General features: G+C 44.0%; 1 protein-coding gene across 6 annotated transcripts in view; it reads left to right on the top strand.

Moving 5' to 3' along the window:
• PTCH1 (patched 1) overlaps positions 1 to 7155 on the top strand; it is a 69837-nt gene extending 62682 nt beyond the window's left edge. For 5 of the 6 annotated variants that reach the window (XM_023627018.2, XM_023627016.2, XM_023627017.2 and 2 more), the window contains 4 exons: positions 750 to 849; positions 1326 to 1580; positions 3221 to 3776; positions 4303 to 7155. In XM_023627018.2, the coding sequence (XP_023482786.1) occupies positions 750 to 849; positions 1326 to 1580; positions 3221 to 3775 (910 nt within the window). In that variant the 3' untranslated portion in view covers position 3776; positions 4303 to 7155. 6 annotated transcript variants of the gene reach the window in all.
• Positions 7156 to 21897: the final 14742 nt, after the last annotated feature.

Below are 21897 nucleotides of genomic sequence, written 5' to 3' on the forward strand. Positions count from 1 at the left end.
TTGTTCAACAAAAGATTGGCCCGCAGAGCAGGCCCGTCATTGTGGACAGCCCTCCCCCGCGAATGCGCCAGCGAGCACAGAATGGGCAGCGTTGTCTTTGCAGAAAGTTGGTTCCTGTGTTCTAAAAAGGTTGCAGTTGGAGCTCTTTGGTAAAACTGGAACTCACAAAATTCTAGGCAGAAAGTTGTGGTTAATGAAAGCCCAAGGAAAGCCTTACCTGATACGCTGGAGACTTAATTAGAGATTCTGCTCTAAGATGCAGAAGCATTTCACAGTGGATTAGCTGTCTGCAGAAGGGGGCTGCTTTTCCTCCTGGGCTAAATTGTTTAAATTCTACACCCTTCACTTCATTTGTTTGCTTCTGCTGGGTTTTCATGAACGGGGCCCCTCTGCATTGTATTTGTGCTTTCAGTCTGCTCAGCCATTCAATTCACATTCCATATTTTTGTGTTTGTGTAACACATTCATAAATAACATTACATGCCATGAGATTTCAGCAAATTAACAAACTAAGTTTTTTTCCTTCCCTTCATGAACTAACACTTGGGTTGTGGAATGTAGCCCTCAAAGTCATAAGGTAAAAAATAAAAATGAAAAAACAACTTGTGCTGAATTGGCCCCGCAGTCCCGCTGCAGCCTTTTTGGTGGTGTGGGTTTTGTTAATTTGGGGTCTGACGTGCTGCAATCTTGGGCGTGTGAAGCTTGCTTTACTTTTGCCACAGTGAGTTCCGTTTCCCTTTTATCTTCAGGTATTTCTTTGCTGTCCTGGCCATCCTGACAGTCCTGGGTGTTCTCAATGGACTGGTTTTGCTTCCCGTCCTTTTGTCCTTCTTTGGGCCGTACCCTGAGGTCAGTAGTTACACAACCCACAGGCACCTGAATGCTGTTTTCCCCGGGGTCACTCTTAATTTAGATCTTTAACTACATCCACATTTGCTGATCATTTGCTTTTCCAGTCAACATCTCAGTAACTATGGCTTTTTTCTCTTCAGTTTAGTAGTTTGAGGGATGTGCTACTGGTTTGGTTTGTTGTTTTTAAACCAAGGGATTGGCAGCCTGTGTCTTGAAGGTCTATGTCAGTGGAGCGTTTTCCACTCCAGATGAATATCTGGGCTTGCACGAGAGCAGCCTGCCATCTGATGTGTGAAGGCAGAGGGCAGTTCTTTTGCTCTAACTGTCAGACCTAGGTCCTCGAGGTGGCAGAGGGGAGGCGAACACGGGTGGTGGGACAGGTAGAGACCCCTGAACAGTATGTGCTTTGAACTTTGAGTGTGGCCAACAGCACGTGGATGATGACACTGTTAATATGGCATCTCCTTCAATAGGTGTCTCCAGCCAATGGGCTAAACCGGCTGCCCACCCCCTCCCCTGAGCCACCCCCCAGCGTGGTCCGGTTTGCCATGCCCCCCACTCACACACACAATGGGTCTGATTCGTCTGACTCCGAGTACAGCTCTCAGACGACAGTGTCTGGCATCAGCGAGGAGCTGCGGCACTACGAGGCCCAGCAGGCCACCAGGGGCCCTGCCCATCAAGTGATTGTGGAAGCCACAGAAAACCCTGTCTTCGCCCGCTCCACCGTGAGTAACCCTAGGGGGCAGCCCCTGCCTGCTCTGAGCAGCAAGTCACACAGACAGACAGGATGCAAAAATAAAGTGTAAGTTAGGTGGGATCATATGAAATTGCCAATATTTGACTCTTCTTAAACTATAAAAATGTCAGTTTCATATGGTTGGATCTCATACAGATCGAAAAGGGCAGGGGCCACTGAGGGTAACTACACAGAGCAAGGGCATGTGTCTTGTGGGGCTGAGTACAATTTGAGCTTAAGGGCAGGAGGTGACGCGTGCCTTCCTTCTTTTTGGTTTGTTTTTTAAGCTGCATGTCATTTTAGAATGATACTTTTAAAAAGTGTAGTGGTATTTTTATTGCCAGCAGAAGTAATTTTTTTTCCTACCACGTGTGTTCCTTTAATTGCCCTTGATACAAGATTATTTCCATTATTATTGTCTAAGACTGTCCCGGAAGCTTTGTGGCTCCACGCTCATATTCTGGGTGGCTGGAAGGAGCGCAGAAGCTTAGCCTTCAGTAATTCGGGAAAGCCCTGAGCAGCCTGGCGGCCCTTCTCAGAGGCTCTGAGGACCCCAGCCCTGTGCTGCGCTCTCTGTGCTCCCCCAAGATGTCCTCAGCGCCCCAGGCCTGGAGCACAGCACACGAAACCCAAGGAAGGTTCTAAGGCTCATGTTGCTCCAACCGAGGCCTCCTGCCGTCCCTCCAGGAAGTGGGTATTCCAGTCCCGGGCCAAAGCAGCCTTTCCGTGAAAGAGAGAGAGGCCAACCAAATACCCTAAATTTCCCTCCTCTTCCCCCGCGACGATGCCTGCTGAGCTGCACTGTGAAGCTGGTTTTGTTCAGCGGGAGCCTAAAAATAGGTACAAGCTGACCGACTTTGAAGTTGGTCACGGTCCTCTTGATTGATGTGGCCACTGTGTTGCTCCACACTTTGTATAGAGACCCAGAAGCCAGATTCCTAACAACCCGACAGAGCAGCGCTGCCCCGTGGGTTTTCTACAATGATGGAAGTGCTCTCTCTGTGCTCTCCATGTCAGTAGCCACTGGCCATATGAGGCTGTTGAGCACTGGAAATGTGGCTAGTGCACCTAAGGAACTGAGTCTTGAATTTTAATTTAAGTGTAAATAGCCATATGTCCCTAATGGCTATCATATTCAAGAGTATAGGTATAGACAGTCCTGCCAACATCCTGCATTTGGGCAGGCATGGGCCACACACTTAGCAGTTCCGGGAAAAGGAGAAGCTTGAGATCTGACTGTACCGAGCAGAGTGCGGTGGTGGCCTGTGGGAGGGAGGCAGCTCAGACACTCTCTGACCACAGCCCTGCATTTATGGGCAGCAGCCATATGTGTCCAGCCAGCTGTGTTGGAGAAAGCCTAGACACAGGGTCCAAATAAGGCACTCCTCTGCCACGTGGTAGAGGTTCTGAGAGAACTGGTGTTTCTTTTGTGGGTGGAAGGCCCCCCACTGGCTCCCCAGGGCCTCTCCCAGTCATTTGTGGGGTTGACTGGCGCTTGGTTAAGAAGAGCTGTGTGTGGGTGGCCCAGCGGGAGACAGAGCCAAGAAGGGAGGGCTGGCAACAGCAGGGGGGTGCTGCCCAGCCTGGGCTTAGCGCTGGCCTGTCATAACCTGCCCTCGCCCTCTGCAGGTGGTCCATCCTGAAGCGAGACACCACCCACCCTCAAACCCTCAACAGCAGCCCCACCCAGACTCAGGGTCCCTGCCACCTGGACGGCCAGGCCTGCAGCCCCGGAGGGAGCCCCTCAGAGAAGGCTTGCGGCCACCCCCCTACAGACCGCGCAGAGACGCTTTCGAAATTTCTACTGAAGGGCATTCTGGCCCTGGCAATAGGGACCGTGTGGGCCCCCGGGGAGCTCGTTCCCACAACCCTCGGCACCCAGCCTTCACTGCCACCGGCAGCTCCATGCCCAGCTACTGTCAGCCCATCACCACCGTGACGGCCTCTGCGTCCGTGACTGTCGCTGTGCACGCCCCGCCTGCCTCTGGGCCTGGGCCCAGTCGGAACCCCCGAGGGGGCCTCTACCCAGGCTCTGAGGACTATCCTGAGACTGACCACGGGCTCTTTGAGGACCCCCATGTGCCTTTCAACGTCCGGTGCGAGAGGAGGGATTCCAAGGTGGAGGTCATCGAGCTGCAGGACGTGGAGTGTGAGGAGAGGCCCCGGGGCCGCAGCTCCGACTGAGGTGTGTGCACGCCAGGGGGGCCACGGGCGGCGGAGGGCACGGCTCCCTCGGGGCCTCGGGCTGCCTCCTCCTGGAGCCCCTGGGCACTGGTGTGTCCCGAACTGAACCCAGCCGCCTCTTTTCCCCAAGGCAAGCCTGCCGTGTCCAAGCTTTGTCACCCTGGGCAAACCAGTCCGGTTCCAGGCTGGGCGTCTCCCCTCCCGTAAACCTCTTGAGGCTTAGTCCAACTTAACTGAGGTGCTAACAGCTTCGCCTCTCACCTATTTTTCAGTCTTTATTAAGGTGTCAGAACAGGTATGTATGATGAATGCCCAGCTCAATGAATGGTTACAAAGTGGACACATCCACCAGCCCCCAGGTGAGGGAGGGGACCACGACCAGCCCCCAGAAGCCTCTCAGGCCCCCGCCCAGCCCCCCCACTGTCCTGACTTCTACAACCGTAGATCAGTTTTGCCTGTTTTTGTGCTTTATACATGTAGACTCATAAACCTATTACTTAGTTTGACTTCCTTTTTTTCTTTTAAAGGGTGATTAAAATCTGAAGCAAAGAGGCCAAAGATTGGAAGTCCGCACCCCCCGCCCCCAGCCCCACCAGAACTGCTTGAAGAGAACGGCTTGGAGTTAGAAAGACGCACTGTGCCCATGGCAGTTCACTGTTACTGTAACCGATTGTATGATTTTGTGAAATATTTCTATAAATATTTAAAAGGTGTACACATATGTAATATACGAAGGAATGGATGTAAAGTAGTGTGGTCTGGGGTTTCTCCACTCCTGCCCCAGCGTGGGCAGTGGGGAGGCCACAGCGAGGCCCCTCCCTGTTTGTACATTGGTCTCTGTGCCACAACCAAGCTTAACTTAGTCTTAAATTTCAGCATATGTTGCTGCTGCTTAAATATTGTATAATTTACCTGTATAATTCTATGCAAATATTGCTTATGTAATAGGATTATTTTGTAAAGGATTCTGTTTAAAATATTTTAAATTTGCATATCACAACCCTGTGGTAGTATGAAATGTTACTGTTAACTTTCAAACACGCTATGCGTGATAATTTTGTTGTTGATGAGCAGATATGAAGAAAGCACGGTAACCCGATGGCTTCTCCAGGTGTAGTGGGATGCGGTCCTCCTGTTTGGCTGTGTGAACACGTGTGATTTCCCAGTGTACTGTACTGTGATTTTTTTTCTTCTTTCGTTTCTTTTCACTGTCTGTAACCCTTCGTGGGCTCTGCCCTAGTCAGACTGGAAGTCAGGATATCTTGATTGCCTAGTGCTGGCAGAAGGCAGGCCTAAACATTCCCTTGTCCTTTGCCAGACCCACTTCAAGTTCAGAGCGGCTCTCAAGATCGTTGGCTGCCATCCAGACACCCCAATTCCTGCCTCAGAGAGATAAGTTCCTTTGCATGGTCATTGTGGTGGACGTGGGCCCCTCAGGCGGTGGGGCTGACATCTGTTCATCTTCTTTGGTATGGAAGAGGTAGAGGACATGCCTGGCAGTGAGCCTCAGCCGGGCCGGGAGTGGGCGCCCTAAAGGACGCAGGCTTCAGCATACCTCTCATGACCAGCACTCACACACACGCACGCGCCTCCCAGCGTTCACTCCAACAAAAAATTGCAGAGTGAATTGGAAATCTGGAGACAGTGAGCCTGGTACAGATAGAAAACCCTATTAGTTTCGGGCCCACAGTAAACCCAGGGGTGATGTTGAGTCCCTGCAATATGGAAACTCCCTCTCTTCCTAAATGGCACAGTTGGTTGAGGCTTTGTGGATCTGTTTGCATCTTCTTTAAAACAATAGTGAGCATCCCAAATGTGATACAGAGCCGGAAGTTATGTAGGATACAAGCTTCAGAAGGATGCTTCTCAGTGTTTTAATATTAACGTTATGGGGGCACACTTCCCAAATACACTGTCTCCGTCCTCATCATTATTAGTGTTCTTTCCATGTGACAGTTACTGAAGATCAGGAAGATGCTAATCGCGCACTCCACTGAAGAAGGCACATGGAGGCAGATCTCTCGACCAGGCGTTATTTTTAAAGATTTCCTTCTGTATCGATTCTGTTGTCTTGCTCTGAGGTTTGGTCTTCCTCAGCTTTTAGCCAGAGATGAGCAAACATCAGGGACGCACTTGGTACCCAGACTAAACTACTGTAGGAGTGCTCAAATGGCAGCTCCCATTATGGCCTCCTGTTTTACATGGAAAATCTTAATCGAAGGCAGTGGGGCCCCCGGTAGTACCCAGCAGTGTAGTGACCTCAGACCCTAAAACTCGCCACAAAACTGTAAGATACTAATTGGAAGCCACCTGTGGCCACCAGCTGTGTGTGTTAATATGCCTGCTACTGTCTGGTGCCTGTGTCCACCACACTGTCTAGCTCACGCCCAGCTCTGCTCAGAACACTCACGTCCCGCGTTCAGGAGATGATGCGAATTTCTGAGGTCTGCTTCCCTCTGGCTCACGGCGCGCCCTTGCTTGTTGCCGGAGCCCAGCCTGTGTGGTGCAGGACAGCTTGCACGGCCCCTGTTTTCTGCACAGTGTAGAACTTTCTCAATAGTCACATTGGCAAAGGGAGAACCCCAGGGGCTGGCAGGCAACTAGAATATCTCTCTCTTTCTTTTTTAAATAGTTTTATTTTGTCTGTCTTATTTGTTTATTTGGATGTTTTAATTTTTTTAAAAAATCTTCGCTGATATTTATAATTTTGTATCATAAGAATGTTTTCCTACAGTATTTGTCATGCCAGTTTATAACAAAAAAATGCAGGGATTTTATTTCTATTGGAAACACTATTACAGCTATGTTTTACTTTTGAACAGAAGTTTTATTTGTATAGAGTGCTTACTAATGTTAAATAGTTCAGAGTATATAACGTTTTCATTAAGGACTCGTGGTAGGTTTTAGTGTAAGTTTAAAGGAAATAAATATTCAAACTGGGTCTCATTGTCTGCCAATTTTGGCAGGAATGGGTTTGTGTCATTTCAATTACAAAGATAAAAGTATGCCATATAATTTATTTATATGAAAATTTATTTTTGTAGTGTACATAGTAGTCATCAAGTCTTTTGACAGAAGTATATTTTTAAAGAATTTATATGTGGTGAATCCATAATGTCTGGAACTTCGCTGAGACATGAGTGGGGCACACTTTTCATTGTAAAGTACAACAAGGAAAGAAAATGTCTAACAGTGTTAAGAGAGTGAGGTTGAGTGAATATTCCTGCAATTGTGAAATGTGTATTAGTTACCATTTGTGACCTAGTGTGGTTCTCATTTTAAACTTCAGAAGGCAAAAATGTACAAACTCTCTAAATATTAATGTTCAAACACTGATAGAAATTCTAACATAAATAAAAAATAATATAACTTGTTGGTTATGTCTTTGTTTATAGAATGTCTTTTGTTTGTTTTTCTCTTTTTTTGAAGATTGGCACCTGAGCTAACAACTGTTGCCAATCTTTTTGGGGTTTTTTCTGCTTTTTCTCCCCAAATCCCCCCAGTACATACTTGTGGGTCCTTCTAGTTGTGGCATGTGGGACGCCACCTCAGCGTGGCTTGATGAGCAGTGCCATGTCCGCACCCAGGATCCGAACCAGTGAAACCCTGGGCCGTGGAAGTGGAGCACGGGAACTTAACCACTCGGCCACGGGGCCAGCCCCTAGAATGTTTTTTAATTAAAATATTTTACAAAGGCAGTTAGTATGTCAGGTCATCAAACTTCGTTGTTTCTTCTTTCTAACCTTGGTAAACACTCATTTTTGGTTCTACTTCATGAAGGCATTGTTAATAAGAGTTCTGTTTTTATTTTCTGACACCAACAAAGTTCCTCAATTATGGTTCAAAATGAACCAAAATGGTTCTGTCATCTCTTAACATTCTTATTTTTTTATGTGGTGCCTAATAATTAGAGGGAACATATATAAGACAAATTCAGTGATTATTAAGATAAACGAAAGTATCTTACTAAAACAGTATAGCTGATAACAGGGCTGACTGAACCTCATACAGAATGTTTTTTCTGAGTATTTATGATGTGGTTATACCTTATCTTCATCACAGCCAGGGAGAAAAATAAGACAGGAATGTTTTCCCTATTTTACAATAAAAAGCGAGGAGTGGTAGGGAAGAACTCAAGATCAGCAAACTGCAGCCCACGGCCTCTTCCTGTTTTTGCGAAGATTTATCAGGAGACAAGACACACCCATTCACATAGAGGTTGTCTGTAGCCCCTTTCCGGCACCGTTGAGTAGTTGTGATACAGATTGTACTGCCTAAAGATTACGGCAAAGCCTAAAATGTTGAGTAACTGGCCGTTAGGAAAGAGTTTGCCAATCCATATTAAGGTTATTGTGGGCCAGTGATACTCAAGTGGAGTCCATGGGTTGGCAGCATGGGCACGTCCTGGAAGCTTGTTGGAAAATCTAGTGTGCCTCTGCGGACCTGCTGAATCAGAGTCCCAGGAGTGAGGCCCAGGAATCTGCTGTAACGAGCTGTCCTGGTGGTTCTGATGCACAGCAGAGGCCATCCCCAAATTCCTTCCAGCTGAATGTGGCCTGGTTCATAATTTGACTCGGGCTACATGGCCAACACAGGCCCGATCTGGAAACAACACAGAGATCCAAACTCTGTGTGGTCTTTCCACAGAAACACATGCTCATCTGTGGGAAAGAGTGGAGACCTGTGAACTCTGCATTTGTGTCTGAGAGTCCGCAGAAAGGAATTCCCTGTTTAGTGCTCTGCCACTGCTGTAAGGCAGTACCTCAGTGGAGGGCGTGGGCTCCTGACCTCACAGGCAGGAGAAGGAGGTCCACGCCAGGCCAGACCCTTGGCCACCCTTCCTCCTGAGAAGGTTCCAGTTGACCGATTCTGACTTGGGCAAGTCGCTTGAAATCTTGAGCCTCTGTGTCCTCAGCTGTATAGAAATTAAAGATGATGAAGGTCCCTCACAGACCTCTGAAAGTCAAAAGCAATGATGGTTGTGATGAGGTCTGGACCAGAGGGGACAGTAAGAGTCAACTGAATGAGCATCGGAGCAACCTCTGTGGACCCCACGCTGAGTTCAGATTTGATCACTGGCTCTCAGCCTCTTCCTCTGGCGACAAGGGCTGTCATACCGAGACAGAAGAGTTGCTGTGGGAAGGTTTTGTTCTTATTGAGCCCCCCTTTCAAGGCATTCAAGGTGATAAAGTAAACTCTGACAGAGGAATAAGATGCTCCGGCAATGCATGTCCTCCTTAGTGAATACTTTACCTGGAAAACATGATCATAAAGTGTTAAGCAGGCTTTTCTCTCTTACAGCCTCATCTTCCTACTTCCTGGTATAATCAGCAATCCGTTCCTAAGCCCTTCGGTAGTGAATTCCATACGTAATGCTCATGGATTCATTCAGAACTCATGGGGAACGTGTACTCTCTGAAGCCCAGCATGGAACATAGTGATTGCATTAATTGGAATTCAGATTGAGAGACGCTTTCTTTTAGACATGATTCATATCACCAAAATGACCATTCATTGCTATCCAACTTTATATTCTTTATAAATTACGTATACCTAAGTAAGCTAATTTAGTTTTTCATGTTGGCCTAGGGAGAAGTTTTTAATCAGATTTGTGTCCCCAAATCCACCATATTTATTCAGGACTTAGGTAAACATAAGGCCCAATTATTTTTGGCACAACGGACATATTCAACAGCTTTGGGAATGCTGCGTGCTGCTAAATTTCGGGCAGCAGCCACATTGATGTAAAGGCAGGTGTTTCATTTTTGGTAACTGGCAACTGACCTTCCAAAAGGGGACGTGAAGATGGCCTATTAATCATCCAAAAAGAATATTTGCCAAGTTTTAATTACTTTTAATGAAGGCTGCACCTAATGAGAACGTGCCTGAAACACGAATCTGTTTAATTGTCCACATTGTCATGAGGGAGGGCATGTTGGACGCCATTTTCGGCATAGTTTCCCTGCCAGGAAATTACAACAGCTGCCACCGTGAGGATCTGGAAGGGATATTCTGGTCTGTTATGAACACGATGGACCTCAGGAAGATAGAGAGTCCCCAGAAAACAGGTAAGCAATAGAGAGGACCCAAATTAAACTCTGCAGAGCCAATCATGTCCTTTTGACACAGCAGGGTGTTTTTACTATCATTGGTTTATGCCTCCTCCTTAGGGATTCCCTTTCTTGAGGCAAAGGGAACAGGGCCTTTCAGCTGAGATGCCGTGAAGGGAACCGAGCTTGTGCAGATAGCATTTGCTCTGAGAGCGAGACAGACCCCAGCGAGCAGTTCCACGCAGAAGAGACAACCACAGCCACGGCTTCCTCAAAGCAACTGAGTGTTCCTTTTTCCTGGAGAGTGTTCTCCTCATTCACCTGCTTCCTGTCCACAAGGACTTGAGGCTGAGGGTTAGGAGTGTGATGTAAGCTACCAACGAGGAAAAAATAAAGTCAGAAAAGAGTTCACGCTGAAGCAAGTCCAGGAAATACCTCTGTCAACAGCCCCATCTTTGTACACAATGGACAACAGCTTGTCTTCTCTTGGAAAGTGGGGCAGTGGATAAGAACCTGTTTTATTTTTATAAAGAAAAAAATCACGTAGATGGAGGAGAAATTGACGAGCAAGTTCTGACTGGTGAGTTATTATATAATAATGAGGATTGCAGCATTAACCCCAAGTCAAGATGCCAAAAGTATAATCTTTCTAATTATGAAGTTCAATCAGCAGCAGCAGTTGGTGGACTCCTGTTGAGAGCCTCTTCTGCAGCAAGAGGAGAAGCAAGATGAGGCAGGAGTGGAGGAAAGCAGGAGGCTGTCGGCTGTGGATGGAGAAAGAGAACAGCTGGCCATCAGATACATCAGAGGGGACGTGGTCAGATGTCTAGAAAGTGAGGCCGACCTCACTTGTCTCACAAAAGTGAGACAAAAGTGTGGAAAAGACCAAAGTACCAAAAAAACTAAGAAAAGACCTGTAAAATGAGGGAAAAGTATGAAAAAAGATAGGGTGGAACAGAGTGCCAAGAGATGGTCAAAGACCTTCTCCTTCAGAACACCCACGGGCTGTAAGAGCAGTTGCCAGCCCATAATACTTGCATTGTGACTGTGCTGAAGTGTCAGTAAGCACACTGGGCCCTCTATCAGTGGATGCCTTTTCTTTTCCTGTATAGTTCCCACCTTACACAGAATCGTGGAAGGTTATCATGAATCATGGGAGTTTGTCATGAATCATGGAAGTCTCAGCTACATGAGACTTTTGCCATCTGGTAGCCAAGAAATCTGGAGAAGTGATATGACATACCTAACACTAGCCAACACCTTCAGTGGTCAAGTCAGATTTAGAACCTGGATCTAGAACACTCTGATGTTCTTATTCTCTCTTGTTGCCCTTCTCTTCCCCTCGTTTATTTTACGTGTTAGTTTCAAAGGTATAAGTGACTGCTATCTACACAACTACCATAGCCAAGGAGCCTCTGAGCCTCTGAGCCACCATGTGTACATGCATAATCACACGCACACAAAGTACACGTCTGCAGTGAAGCCTGTACACTGCACAGCTGTAATGGGGGAAGCAATTAGCAAATCTCTGAATTATCCTTCTGATTACACTTAAATTCCCAAAGCTAATTGGCCAAAATGTTCCTCCTTAATTAGAAGCAATTAATATGTGAAACTAGGTTTGCATTTCACAAGAGAGTCAGCATTTCGTGATTGAAATCTCATAGTTCGTTTACTAATGGTCTCTAATGGCCTGTAATCATAAAGTGCACACAATGAAGGGGGATTTTCAAAGTGGAGGTAAGGGAGGATGTCTGAATTTACGGATTATTCTTCCACTGCTGAGGACCCAGTCTGCATCCACCTTGGACTGCAAAACACACACCATGCATGCGTGCTTGCCCAAACATGCCCACGTGTATAAGAAGTCCTGAGCTGTCAACTTTGACCCCTTCCAAATCTCTTCCTCTCTACTCTCATTCTCTCTCTGCCTGAGAAGGCTGGTCCTCTCTCCTTTACGCAGTCAAGTCAGACACTGCACCAACGCAAATAGAAGTCTATCCAAAATACAGGTGCTAACAGTGGAGCTGTGCCTGGGGGAGTGGTAATACTCTAATGAAAACCCCATTTCTTGCTCAATATGTATCAGGCCATAGGTTATCTCACCAAACAAACCCAATAAACATGACGTCAACAAAACTCAAAATGAGCAAAGAGTGCTAAAATGCAGGAGAAAATAGAAAGGGTAAGGAAGAGATGGCAGTGAGGAAGAGAATGAAGCAGCAGAGAAATCAGGAATTATGGAGGCGAATTACAAAAGGCTGGAGGCAAAGGCGAAGCCTGCATTGGAAGAAGGCATCAGCAGAATTGAGGCCATGACAGGATTTGTCACCAAACACCGAGGGAACTTTATGAGAATAGCGGCGTTCTAAACCCAGACTGGGAAGACAGATTATAAAGAAACAGCGCCTTGTTTGCTTGCTGCCTGGCCATCTTGGTGGCTGCTCTGGGTTGGGGTCCGTCCCACACCTGAGGCAGGAAGATGGTGGCTGGAAAGAAGATGAAAAAGTCACCGGAGTCCATCAACTCTAGGCTCCAACTCATTACGATAAATGGAAAGAATACACAGGGTTCCAAGCCGACTTGCAAATGATCTGACGAGACAACGGGAACGCAGTCACCGTCACCAGAAACTGCCCAGCCTTGAGGCACTGCAAAACACTGTAGAGCTGTGCCATGTGGGCCAAACGTGGGGTCCACCGCTACAGCAGCAGCACTGAAGTGGGCACAGCATGTGGAAAATACGACAGGGTGTGCACACTGGCTGTCACTGGTCCAGGAGATTCTGCTATCATTAGAAGCAAGCCAGGATAAACCGGTGAAGAGTAAATTATGCAGAATTTTTCTTTAATAAAACTGACCAGAGTTTCTTTTAAACACACAGGCGCACACACACAACAATGCCTTTTTTTTTTTCATTTCTTCACTAGTTTACTGAATGACACATGCAGGTTTTTACACAACACTTTTAGACATTTTTATAGTTTACAAAATAATCTTGTATAGGTATCACTTGATTTTTTTTGAGGTTATGATAGTTTGCAACATTGTGCAATTTCAGTTGTATATTGTTATTTGTCAGTCACCTTATAGATGCGCCCTTCACCCTTTGTGCCCACCCCCAACTCCCCTTTCCCCTGGTAACCACTAATCTGTTCTCTTTGTCCATGTGTTTGTTTACTTCCATATATGAGTGGAATCATACACAGTTTGTCTTTCTCTATCTGGCTTATTTTGCTTAACATAATATGCTCAAGGTCCATCCATGTTGTTGTGAATGGGACAATTTTGTCATTTTTAATGGCTGAGTAGTATTTCATTATATGTATACAATATCTTCTTTATCCAATCATCAGTTGATGGGCACCTAGGTTGTTTCCACATCTCGGCTATTGTGAATAATGCTGCAGTGAACACAGGGGTGCCTGGGTCTCTTTGAATTGCTGATTTCTAGTTCTTCGGATAAATACCCAGTAGTGGAATGGCTGGGTCATATGGTAGTTCTACTTTTAATTTTTTGAGAAATCTCCATACTGTTTTCCACAGTGGCTGCACCAGTTTGCATTCCCCCCAGCAATAGATGAGGGCTCCTTTTTCTCCACAACCTCTCCAACATTTGTTATTTTTTGTCTTGGTGATTATAGTCATTCTAGCAGGTGTAAGGTGATATCTTAGTGTAGTTTTGATTTGCATTTCCCTGATGATCAGTGATGAGCAGCATCTTTTCATATACCTATTGGCCATCTGTATATCTTCTTCAGAGAAATGTCTGTTGATATTCCCTGCCCATTTTTTGATTGGGTTGTTTGATTTTTTGTTGTTGAGTTGTGTGAGTTCTTTATATATTATGGGGGTTAACCCTTTGTCAGATATATCATTTGCAAGTATTTTTTCCCAGTTGGTGGGTTGTCTTTTCATTTCAATCCTGTTTTCCCTTGCCTTGTAAAAGCTCTTTAGTCTGATGAAGTCCCACTTGTTTATTCTTTCTATTGTTTCTTTTGTCCAAGAAGACATGGTGTCTGAAAAGATCCTTTAAGACCGATGTCAAGGAGTGTACTGCCTATATTTTCTTCTAGAAATCTTATGGTTTCAGGTCTTACCTTCAAGTCTTTGATCCATTTTGAGTTTATTTTTGTGAATGGCATAAGAGAATGGTCTACTTTCAGTCTTTTACATGTGGCTGTCCAGTTTTCCCAACACCATTTGTTAAAGAGACTTTCCTTTCTCCATTGTATATTCTCAGCTCCTTTGTCGAAGATTAGCTGTCCGTAGGTGTGTGGTTTTCTTTCTGGGTTTTCAGTTCTGTTCCATTGATCTGTGTGCCTATTTTTGGACCAGTACCATGCTGTTTTGATTACTATAGCTTTGTAGTATACTTTGAAGTCAGGGATTGTGATGCCTCCAGCTTTGTTCTTTTTTCTCAGGATTGCTTTAGCAATTTGGGGTCTTTTGTTGCCCCGAATGAATTTTAGGATTCTTTGTTCTATTTCTGTGAAGAATGTCATCGGGATTCTGGTGGGGATTGCATTGAATCTGTAGATTGCTTTGAGTAGTACGGACATTCTATCTATGTTTATTCTTCCAATCCATGGGCATGGAATGTCTTTCCATCTTTTTATGTCATCATCAATTTCTTTGAGGAAAGTATTGTAGTTTTCATTGTATACGTCTTTCACTTCCTTGGTTAGATTTATTCCAAGATATTTTATTCTTTTTGTTGCAATTGTGAATGGGATTGTGTTCTTGAGTTCTCTTTCTGTTAGTTCGCTGTTAGAATATAGAAATGCTACTGATTTATGTAAGCTGATTTTGTACCCCACAACTTTGCTGTAGTTGTTGATTATTTCTAGTAGCTTTCTGATGGATTTTTTAGGGTTTTCTATTAGTGAAATCATGTCATCTGCAAATAGCAAGAGTTTTACTTCTTCATTGCCTATTTGAATTCCTTTTATTTCTTTTTCTTGCCTAATTGATCTGGCCAAAACCTCCAGTACTATATTGAATAAGAGTGGTGGGAGTGGGCACCCTTGTCTTGTTCCTGTTCTTAGAGGGATGGAAAACTGAAAGTTTTGCCCCGTTGAGTGTGATGTTGGCTGTGGGTTTGTCATATATGACCTTTATTATGTTGAGGTACCTTCCTTCTATACCCATTTTATTGAGCATTTTTATCATAAATGGCTGTTGGATCTTGTCAAATGCTTTCTGCATCTATTGAGATGATCATGTGGTTTTTGTTAATGTGGTATAACACACTGATTGATTTGCAGATGTTGAACCATCCCTGTGTCCCTGGTATAAATCCCACTTGATCATGGTTTATGATCTTTTTAATGTATTGCTGTATTCAGTTTGCCAAAATTTTGTTGAGGATTTTTGCATGCATGTTCATCAGTGATATTGGCCTGTAATTTTCCTTCTATGCGTTGTCCTTGTCTGACTTCGGTATCAGGGTGATGTTGGCCTCGTAGAATGTGTTAGGAAGAGCTCCATCTTCCTCAATTTTCTGGAATAGTTTGAGAAGGATAGGTATTAAATCTTCTTTGAATGTTTGGTAGAATTCTCCAGAGAAGCCATCTGCTCCTGGACTTTTATTTTTTGGGATGTTTTTGGTTACTGTTTCAATCTCTTTACTTGTGATTGGTCTATTCAGATTCTCTATTTTTTCTTGATTCAGTTTTGGGAGGTTCTAAGAGTCTAAGAACTTATCCATTTCTTCTAGATTGTCCAATTTGTTGGCATATAGTTTTTCATAATAGTCTCTTATAATCTTTTGTATTTCTGTGGTATCCATTGTAATGTCTCCTCTTTCATTTCTAATTTTATTTCTTTGAGTCTTCTCTCTTTCTTTCTTAGCGAGGCTGGCTAAGCGTTTGTCAATTTTTATTATCTCGAAGAACCAGCTCTTTGTTTCATTGATCCTTTCTACTGTCTTTTTTGTTTCAATTTCATTTATTTCTGCTCTAATTTTTATTATTTCCCCTCTTCTACTGACTTTGGGCTTTGTTTGTTCTTCTTTTTCTAATTCTGTTAGTTGTTTGAGATAGCTTATTTGGGATTTTTCTTGTTTATTGAGGTGAGCCTGTATTGCAATGAATTTCCCTCTTAGGACCACTTTTGCTGTGCCCCAAATGAGTTGGTATGATGTGTTTTCATTTTCATTTGTCTCCAGATAATATTCGATCTCTCCTTTGATTTCTTCAATGATCCGTTGGTCATTCAGTAGCATGTTGTTTAATCTCCACATCTTTGCCCCTTTCCCAGCTTTTTTCTTGTAATTGATTTCTAGTTTCATACCATTATGATCAGAAAAGATATTATTTTAATCCTCTTAAATTTATTGAGGCTTGCTTTGTTTCCCAACATATGGTCTATCCTTGAGAATGTTCCATGTGCACTTGAGAAGAATGTGTAACCTGCTGTTTTTGGATAGAGTGTTCTGTAAGTATCGATTAAGTCCGTCTGGTCTAGTTTTTCATTTAATTCTACAATTTCTTTGTTGACTTTCTGTCTGGATGATCTATCCATTGGTGTAAGTGGGGTGTTGAGGTCCCCTACTATTATTGTGTTGTTGTTGGTATCTCCTTTTAGTTTTGTTAATAGTTGCTTTGTGTACTTTGGTGTTCCTGTGTTGGGTGCATATATATTTATACGTGTTATGTCTCCTTGGTGGAGTGTCCTTTTTACCATTATGTACTGCCCCTCTTTGTTTCTCTTTACGTGTTTCGTCTTGAAGTCTACTTTGTCTGATATAAGCATGGTGACACCTGCTTTCTTTTGTTCACCATTAGCTAGAAGTATCATCTTCCATCCCTTCACTCTGAGGCTGTGTTTGTCTTTGGGGCTGAGGTGTATTTCCTGGAGGTGGCATATTGTTGGGTCTTGTTTTTCAATCCATCCTGCCACTCTGTGTCTTTTGATTGGAGATCAATCCATTTACATTTCCAGTGATTATTGAAATGTAGGGCCCTAATGCTGCCATTTTATCATTCATTTTCTGGTTCTCCTGCATTTCCTTTGTTTCCCGTCCCGTGTATTTTGGACTACCAATTCAGTTAGGTAGTTTTCTTTGCTGACCTTCTTAGTTTTCTCCTTATTTGTAATTTGTGTCTCTGTTCTAATTATTTGTTTAGTGTTTACCATGTGGTTTGTATAAAACATCTCATAGATGAGATAGCCCGTTTTCTGATAGCCTCTTATTTCCTTAGACGAAGCTGGTTCCATCCCTTTCCTCTTCTTCTAAGTTGTTATTGTCACATCTTTTTTCTTCTTGTGTTGTGAGTTTGTGGTTAAAATGACAAGATTATATTTATTCTTGGTGTTTTCCTTCCCTTTATCTTTAATGTTATAATTAAGCATTTGCTAACCTGTTCTGATGGAGAGCTGCAGTTCTCTGATTTTGTCTATCTACCTATCTCCTTGCTCAGGGTTTTGTAACCACTTTCCGTTTTTTTTTTCTTCAGGTATGAGGGCCTTCCTGAGGATTTCTTATAGGGTGGGTCTTGTGGCAATGAACTCTCTTAACTTTTATTTATCTGGGAAAGTTTTTATTTCTCCATCATATTTGAAAGATATTTTCACTGGATAGAGTATTCTTGGCTGAAAGTTTTTGTCTTTCAGAATTTTGAATATATCATTCCACTCTCTCTTCGCCAGTAAGGTTTCTGGTGAGAAATCTGCTTACAGCCTGATAGGGGTTCCTTTGTAGGTTATTTTCTTCTGCATTGTCTCCCTTAATATTTTTTCTTTGTCATTGACTTTTGCCACCTTTACTAATATATGCCTTGGGGTTGGTATTTTTGCATTGATAAAGTTTGGCAATCTATTGGCTTCTGTCACATTGATTTCCAGCTCCCTCCACAGGTTTGGGTAGTTCTTAGCTATTATTTCTTTGAACAAGCCGTCTGATCCATTCTCCTTCTCTTTCCCCTCTTGGATACCTATAATCCTTATGTTGCATTTCCTAATTGAGTCAGATATTTCTTGGAGAGTTTCTTCATTACTTTTTAGTCTTAGTTCTCTCTCCTCCTCTATCTGAAACATGTCTATATTCCTATCCTCCAGACTGCTAATTCTGTCCTCCATATTATTAGCACTATTCTTCAAGGAGTCCAGATTTTTCTTAATCTCATCCATTGTGTTTTTAACCTCCAACATTTCTGATTGGTTCTTCTTTATAGTTTCAAGCTCTTTTGTGATGTAGCTCCTCAACTTGTTGAGTTGTCTATCAGTATTCTCTTTTAACTCGCTGAGTTTTTTAATGATAGCTATTTTGAATTCTTTGTCATTTAGGTTATAGATTTCTACGTCTTCAGGATTTTTTTTCTGTGTACTTGTCATTTTCCTTTTGTTTTGGAGATTAAATATATTTTTTCATACTGCTTGATGGCATGGATTTGTGCCTCCACTTGGAGATAGAGTTTGGTTACTGCTTCCACTTGCTGCCACTGAGGGGAAGAGGGAGCAGCTGTGTAATCTGCACACACCAGGATCCCCATCAGCTGTTCCTGACCAAGCCTGGTCCACTCCTTGGGATCTCAGTGGCCCTGTGGGGTCTCCTGTCAACTGTGGGAGCAATCACATGGGAGCTTTGGGTTGCTGCCAGCTGCTCCCTCAGACCCACCTAGACATGCCCCCCCTTAGGGACTGCAGCAGTGTTATGGGCTTCAAGGCAGCCAGGAGCTTGTTCACTCAGACTCACAGTTCCACCGTCTGGTCCCACTGGATCTCACTTGCCCCCTCAGGGCTGCAGCAGAGCTATGGGCGTTTAATGCAGCCGGCAGTTTTCTTGCCCAACAGCACCATATCTGCTCCAAGGTTGCACCAGCCTTTGTGTTTGGTGTGATGGGCCTCTGCCCTAGGGCCAAGCTGAGTCTCTCCCTGGGGACACCGTGGGACCATAGATTTTCCCACTGGACCAAGAAGCAATCACACTGGGGCTCCAGATTGTCACCGCCTGATCTCACAGTCCTGCTGGGTCTCACTTGCCCCCTTGGGGCCACAGCAGAGCTACGGGTGTTTAAGGCAGCCAAGGGTTTATTCACCTGGACTTGGGGCTGCGCCGTGTCTGCTCCTAGGTCACAGCAGCCTTTGTGCTTGGTGGGCAGGGCCTCCCTACTGAGTCTGAGCCTGACTGATTCTCTAGGGTCACAGTGGGACAGTGGACTTTCACACTGGTCCGAAGAGCAATCACAGGGGACTCAGGGCTCCAGTCATCTATTTCCACAGTCATGCTGATGCACACACCCACCATTGGGGCTGCAGCAGTGCCATGAGTTCTTCAGCCAGGAGAGAGTCGCTCGCGGGTACTGTGCTGTCAGGTGGCCAGAGAGTTCTCACCTATCTCCACCTCCTCCCTGGGGTAGTCCATCTACCTTCCGATATATAGCAGTGTGGGTCTCTCAGGCATCCTGATATGCTGTGCGAGTATCCTCCATTGATCAATGAATGTCCATTTAGCTGTAGTTTGAAGAGGGAGAGACAAAGAAAACCACTCACTCTGTCATGTTGCTGACATCACTCCGATAATGTCTTTTTTAATGTGTTAATTTTTTCATCTATCTTCCTTTCATTTTCCAAAATCTTAGAGGGATAGATGTATTTAGTGCAGGTGTTGGCAAATTACAGTCCACAGGCAAATCCGAACTGCCACTTGCTTTTGTAAATAAAGTTTTGTTAGAACAGAGCTACACCTATTCATTTATATGTTGTCTATGCCTCTTTCATGCTACAATGGCAGAGTTAAGTAGTTGCAACAGAGACCATGTGGCCCACAAAGCCTAAAATATTTACTGTCTGGACCTTTAGAGAAAAAGTGTGCCACTCCTGATTTAGACTATAATGCCTCCATACCAAGTCAAGTATCCACTTTCAGCCACTGTACAGGTAAATGATGCTATTTCTTGCTATTTCTCAACCACGCCAGGCCCTGTTTTGCTTTGTGCTTATTTTTCCCTCCACCTAGACTGGACGTTCATCTTCCAGACAGACATATGGCTCACTCTTTCATCCAATTCAGGTCTTTGTTGAAATGTTCCCTTCTCAGGGGAACCTGGCCTGACAGGTCACCCAATTTAAAATTGCGAATACATTCCCCAGCCCACCCCAGCTCATGCCAGCTCCCTTTTCCACTTAGTTTTCTCGACAACATTTAGTGTTATCTAACATCCTCTATATTTTGCTAACTTATTTGTTTATTGTCTTTCTTACCCTATGGATTTTGGGTCGTGGTATTCACTACTGTATCCCTAAGACTAGAATGGGGCCTGAAACATGGCGCCCAGTTAATATAGTATTTGTTAAAAGAATGAACCATACACAGTAACTATGATAATTACTCCTGTTTCGCAGATGAGCAAACTAAGACTCTGTGAGGTTAAAAGACTTGCTAGAGATTGCATCGCAATTAAAGGGGAGAAATAGCAACGGATTCCTGAGCCTCTAGGCTTAAGCACTACAGATGGAACCTGTTTCTATGGCTACTCTTTGCCTCTACTGTTCTTTCGTTGCACAGCTGGTTACTAAGCATAGCACCCTATCTAGATCCAGGCACCATTCTAGATTCTATTTAGGACAAAAAGAGAAATATGGCCACAGTCCCTGACATGAAGAACCTTAAAATCTATTCCTTTCTATAAATATATATATATAGACATATATGTGCATTTTTATTTTCTTTTATTTTACTTTTTATTATGGAAAAATTTCAAACACACAAAGGTAGCATAGAATATTGAACCCCCATGGTCCATCACCCAGTTCCAACAATTGGTAACATTTCCCCAATTCTGTCTTGTCTGTCCTCCTCCAAATTGGGTTGTTTGCTGGAATTTTTTAACAGATCCAAGACATCATGCCTTTTCACCTGCAGATACTTCAGATGTATCTCTAACTAAGAAGGACTTTTTTTAAACGCAATCACCCTGCCATTATTACAATGAACAGAATTGACAATAATTCCTCCATGTTTCATAATACTCAATTCACACTCAAATCCTCCCGGTTGTCCCAAAATTGGCTTTGTGTGCCTGTTTTTATGTTCTCCTGTTTTTTGTTGCAAATATTTCTGTAATTATTCCAAATAAAACAAAAAAGCAACAAAATTTTATGTTAGATAAATTACAATAGATACACAACTAAATATTATAATATAGATTACAGTGCATGATTTTTAAAAAAGGAATAAAGCAAAATGAGATGCAAGGGCATGGTCCAGGAAAGGTGTCCTGGAGGATATGGCATTTGAATTTGGCCTTGAAGTATGGGATTTCAGCAGACAGAAATTGTGGGAAGAGCATTATCAACAGAAAGAAGATTCTAAGCTAAGTCCCAGAGGATAAGAAAGTGGAGCTGTGTCTGAAAAACAAGGGGCCCATTTTATAGGAACAAATGCCACCATGAGCTGTGGTTCTCTGTGTGTGGTCTTAGGACTAGCAGCTTCAACATCACCTGGGAAGTTGCTGGAAATGTAAACTCATAGGCCCCACTCCAACCCTGCTGAGTCAGAACAGGTTTAAGGCCCAGGATTCTGCATTTTAATAAACTCTCCAGGTGATTCTTAAGTTCCCAAAAGTTTAAGAAGTGCTGCATATAGAGCACACTGGGAAAAGGTGACCATGAATGCTAGCCTAACAACAATGACCTTTATTTGTTTGCCAAAATAGGAAGGCCCTCTGGAAGATTGCTGAGCAGATCTCTGATTGTGCTGTGTGTCAGAGCTCTGAAGCAGGGACGAGAGGGGCGGAAATAGAACGTTAAAGCAGGAAGATCAGAGGAAGCCTTTGCAGTGGCTGTAAATTGGAATTATAGAAGCAGCCTGCTGTCTGTTTCCCAGCATCCATTCACTCTTTGGGGCTACATAATGCAGGTTTCTTCTGGAGTGGCTGTGTCTTTCCCCACTCTCAGTCTATCTGCTTCAGATAGAGCATCCTCCATCCTCCATTCCAGACTCCAGGGTTGATCATGTACTCAGACTGGCCAATAAGAGCATCTTCTCCTGGCCACAGTGATTGATTCACGGATGGGAGCCAATTAGAATCTGTTAGATGTTGTGAGGCTTTGTCTGAAATCTCTAAG

The sequence above is a fragment of the Equus caballus genome, chromosome 23, assembly GCF_041296265.1.
Source record: "Equus caballus isolate H_3958 breed thoroughbred chromosome 23, TB-T2T, whole genome shotgun sequence".
Taxonomy (NCBI): domain Eukaryota; kingdom Metazoa; phylum Chordata; class Mammalia; order Perissodactyla; family Equidae; genus Equus; species Equus caballus.